Consider the following 4598-nt stretch of genomic DNA (forward strand, 5'->3'; position numbering starts at 1 on the left):
TTTCTCAACAATGACACCCTTCCTTCTTACTCAAAATCAGAGTCTTCATTATCTTCATCTTCTTCTTCCTCTTCTTCTTCTCGCTCTTCAGCAGTGTCAGCAACTTGATTTTCACATCTTTCACAATTGCACATTTCAGTGCACGGTATCTTATTTTTACGACATTCACACTGTCTTGTACTAAAATGACTCTTTTTGCACTTGCACTTCAACTGCCCGAGAAAGTTTCCTGGTGCAGGAGGAAGGTTTCCCCATTTGAAGACAAGGTCACCCTTTTCCATTGCCCAACCACAACATGTTCGATTCGGGGCATTTATTAACTTGTTTGTGGCTCGCCTGTGAATAGCAGCCTGGTAGTTGGCTCGCTTAGCATGCTCATGCAATGAGTCCTGATTAGGGGGGGGGGGGGGGTAGTGAATGTTCAAACTTGCATTCTAACCTGAACATATTGTACCGCACTAGAGTGATACTTTTTTCTTCCTTGCATCCATACAGAGCACGGACAAATTCTTCTAGTTTCTCATTCAGGTTTCCAGACAATTCAAAATGTTGTCCTACTTCACCAAATACCTGTACAAATCTCCTCTCCTCCAACATTAACTTAAGAGCTTTGATTTTACCTTTGCCATAGAATGCACTTACAGAGTCGCACCCTGTAAAACAGTGAAGCCCTATTAAGGCATTAGTAACATCAGTACCTAAATCCTCCGAGAATGATGTCAAATCTAGAGTTCCTCGTCCAGTGTGAAAGAGAACACGACTTTGAATGTTTCCAACCAAAGCAAGGGCAATGATGAAGACATCAGTATCAGGGCTCCTTATAATGACTGCATTTTGTGTCTCATCTTCTGAGGAAGCCTGTCTTTGCGAAGCATACGCACAGTGTAGAAGTAACCGAGTATCTGCTTCTTCGTGGTCTGCGTGGAGGTCTGGTATATCACGGACGAATAATTCCCCATTCTGAGGGGAGAGAGAATGGCATGTGGTTCCATGAGCTAGAAATACTTCCACATTCTTGAATTCATCTGGACTGGTTTGTCTCCATGTGTTGAAGAAGAACTCCACCAATTCCTCCTTGTTTGCACCACATGCGATGTATTTCGTCCACTGAAGAGGGATAGGCTGGTCTTTGCTGTAGATCTTTATTCTCTCTGTTCCTCCGGCTGCACGTTTGCCTCGCTCTCCACCTTTTATTGAAATGGATGGGTATTGATCAGTTACAAAGTGGATCGAGTTGGCGTACAAATTAGTAGCCAATCCTATGAGCTATTTGAGGATACAGCCATGCTTGCACACTGGTGCTGTATGGCTGCTCTAATATGATGAGACAATACCCATCTGTGGTAGGAACCTCTGGAGTTACTAAACCCTATCACTCCTCCCTTAGTCTTCGTGTCTCTGTTGATTGTTTGCTCGATTTTCTGGTCCCCAGAAATCCCAGCAAATCCATGCCTGTCTTGGCGAACGACAGCAAACTGGCCTTCGAGGAATGCATTGTGAACAGATGGATGAGTCTCGGGCAGTTGCTTCATTTCCATCCAATAGGCTGGTAGATATCTCGAGTAATTGATGTGGTCATAGACAAAAAACCATGGAAGCAGTCCTCTCACAGAAGACAAGTGCAACAACCAATTTCCTTCTTCTGTTGCTCTGATAAAGAGAAGCAGGTGCTCTACCATGTCTATATAGGAGGACCAGAAGGCAAATGATGGCGAAGAAGATTTTTCCACTACAAACTTGTCGTACCTTGCTTGTAAGCTGCCAAAGTCTTCATCATTCACAAGTTGCTTGTGGAGGAGTGATGGGAAAGTAGCTTGCAGCTTTTCCACAGTGTTGGATGCTTCCTTTTGTTCTTCATCACCATCATGGGATTTGAGGAATGCCTGCCAACGCAAGTGTTCCATCGCTTCGCTAACGATTTTGTGCATCCTTATGCTCCTGTTATACTGACGCCCACAAAGAACTCCATTTGCAGAACCTTCAGCAACAAGTCCACTCTCAATGATTATGTCTTGTAGTCCAGCATCTCTGAAACGTTTCCCAAGACTTGCAAGGAAATTCATGCTTGTGTGAAACTCTCCCATTCTGATGACAGTTCTAGCCATGAGGTGGTCATCTTTCCAGCGTATTTGCTGGGCCTTACTGTAAATGTCCTGATCACAGACAATGACGATGGACTCTTGCTGAAGGAGGGTGCATATCTTTACGCTCTTCACTAGAATTGTATTGATCGTGTCCATTAGAGTGGGCGAGGCATCAATGGCTGGAAGATAGTATACACTGGATATTTTTGGCTTTGCTTGGTCCAACTGTGTGTTATATACTGTCCAGCTTGGGAGTAAAGAACCTCTTTGTCCTTGAATGCGAGATAGGCGGAACGCTAGTTCCTTCTTCTTTGCTGACAGCAGATATGACTCTCTACGGTTTTCTGTTATGTCCAGGTCTTGCCCAAACGGTGCTGGACCCTTCTTCCCTGAACCAAAGTATGATGCAAGGGATGAAGCAGGGGCAGTAATTGACCGTTTATGGGATCTTGGGATAGATGGGTGTTGGTCATTCACTACCTCAGGTTTTCCACTCTGGATCAGAATACCAATAGTGGAATGCGTTGTTCCCTTTCCTGATATGGTCTCTTCTGAGAAATCAATGTTGTCCCAGACTAGCGTGGTGAACTTTGGTGTCACGCCTTCTGGCAAAACTTCATCTCCTCTTGAAGGCTGCTTTGTTGCAAGGGCAGTGTCATGCTCTAATACCATCGAATGTGACGTGCAATGTCCGAGGCCATTCAGAAAGCCAATCCGCTTTGCTGACCCTGTCATGTGTCTTACTGTCATGGCTAGTGATCAGTGTTTAGGAAAGATTACTTTACCCTTACAATTCATATACATTACATCTTGACAAATAGATAGTAACTTTCTCTTTTCATCTACACCTGTTCTTACAAAACCTGACAGTTCTAAATCTTCTGATGCATCTAAAACCCAGGACAAGAAGTTGAATAACATGCTTGGAGTTGCTTCCTCGGCAGACTGGAGAGAAAGGTCACTTGCAACTGGAGTCCACTTGACTTGCTCTCGATGCTTGGTACACGCAGACTGAATGCTCTCCTTGAGGATCTAAAATAAAAAAAAGCACAGGGAGAAGAAGAAAAAAAAACATTTAGAAATTTGTTAGGAAGGGCATGCTAGATGTAATTTTTTTTTATGATTAAAAAATCTCCAAATTAGAAAAAAAAAAAAAAAAACAAGTATACTTGGCTTCAGTTTTACTGTGTTCTGACTGCCTAATTATTAAAAAAAGAGTTCAAATACATACATGTAAATGCTATAACACTGTGTTTCAAACCATACACAGTTGAGAGTAATTGTAAGGGGTACGAGCAATCATAAACTTACTAACATGTTTTTTTGCCTTCTAATTGATGCCCCAAAATCAAATGCTTATTTTCTATAGTATAATACATGTACAGGTACCCCTAATATTGTACAATATTTTGTCCACATCTGGTTAAAAGTTCCATAAAAACTGATTATTTATGACAAAATATTGAAATGTAAAAAACTATGTTATTGAACAACATCAAAATCATATGTTCAGTTCCTTAAAAAAATGCTTATGTGTTTGGAATGTTGTTTTCCTCCTTGTTGCACCTAAAACCTGTACATATATCTTATTCATTTGCACCTCAGCACCTGCAAATATAAAAGCATGCTTTACAGAAAATAAAGTGTTCACAAAAAATACAAAGTGACTACCAGTAGTTTTTCTAACCTGTGATGCATGGAAAAGTGTACGAAGCTGCCCATGTTGGGCGTCAGTAGAAATCTGTGTGGGTTCTTCATCGCATGACGATTGCGAGTCTTCACTTGTGCTGGTGGACTGGTCTTGAACTGCCTGTTCTGCTAAGGCTACTCCCTCCATCTCCGATGTCATAACAATGTCGCTCTCATTCTTCTTCCGTGGTGACACAAAGAGAAGTTCAGGGAATGCATCTTTAAGCAGCTTTTTGAGTCTTGTTGTTTTGTACCCAGATACATCTACTCCCTCTTCTCTTTTTGCAATCTTAATGAACATCTGTTTCAAAGTTGTCAGACGAAGGAGTTCCTTGCCTTGAACAATTCTCTTTTGAACAATTGAAGCAAGTTCACTGAATGATGCACTATACACGTTCATACTTTCTGCATCCGTGTCAAGCTGATCTTCTTTAGAGACGCATCTCACAAACTCACGGTAACAAAGTTTGTGATACCGGACTTCAACAGCAACCATGTCCTTCCCACGTATCTGGGTTAATATGCGTGAATGTTTACGTTTTTCAGCTGCTTGCAGAAAATTCGCTGCATTTATAGCTATACACAAAGTATTATATCAGGTAATTGGTACATATTAATATCAGGGTTGGTGAACTTCTCTATTCTTGAGAGGAAAAATCTGTTTGTAGCCAGAAAGGCGTTGACTTCTATACTTTCACACAGAGTTAATGAATGCCCTTCTGGCTCTGAATAAGCAATGCAGTTTCTGGAGAGATGTTACCTCGTATTCTTCACCCACCTGTAGAAGGCTATGTTCTGGTCTGGGTACAGGAAATAGTTGATAGT

At 41.6% G+C, this 4598-nt stretch overlaps 1 protein-coding gene across 1 annotated transcript; it reads right to left on the reverse strand.

Moving 5' to 3' along the window:
- Nucleotides 1-2723: 2723 nt before the first annotated feature.
- On the reverse strand, nucleotides 2724-4320 carry LOC115925295. Its single transcript, XM_030988968.1, has 2 exons — nucleotides 3772-4320; nucleotides 2724-3116 (listed from the first exon to the last, which is right to left on the reverse strand). Exons 1-2 carry the CDS (start codon nucleotides 4267-4269, stop codon nucleotides 2844-2846), a joined length of 771 nt encoding a protein of 256 aa, XP_030844828.1. The 5' UTR covers nucleotides 4270-4320; the 3' UTR covers nucleotides 2724-2843.
- Nucleotides 4321-4598: the final 278 nt, after the last annotated feature.

The sequence above is a fragment of the Strongylocentrotus purpuratus genome, unplaced genomic scaffold (genome assembly GCF_000002235.5).
Source record: "Strongylocentrotus purpuratus isolate Spur 01 unplaced genomic scaffold, Spur_5.0 spur5_scaffold_18, whole genome shotgun sequence".
Classification (NCBI taxonomy): Eukaryota; Metazoa; Echinodermata; class Echinoidea; order Camarodonta; family Strongylocentrotidae; genus Strongylocentrotus; species Strongylocentrotus purpuratus.

Excerpts from the sequence above, each read along its gene's own strand:
- LOC115925295 (XM_030988968.1), bottom strand. The coding sequence starts at position 4,269 with ATGGTTGCTGTTGAAGTCCGGTATCACAAACTTTGTTACCGTGAGTTT. Across the intron at positions 3,117-3,771 it reads CACTTTTCCATGCATCACAG|ATCCTCAAGGAGAGCATTCA; the intron begins GTTAGAAAAACT and ends TTTTTATTTTAG.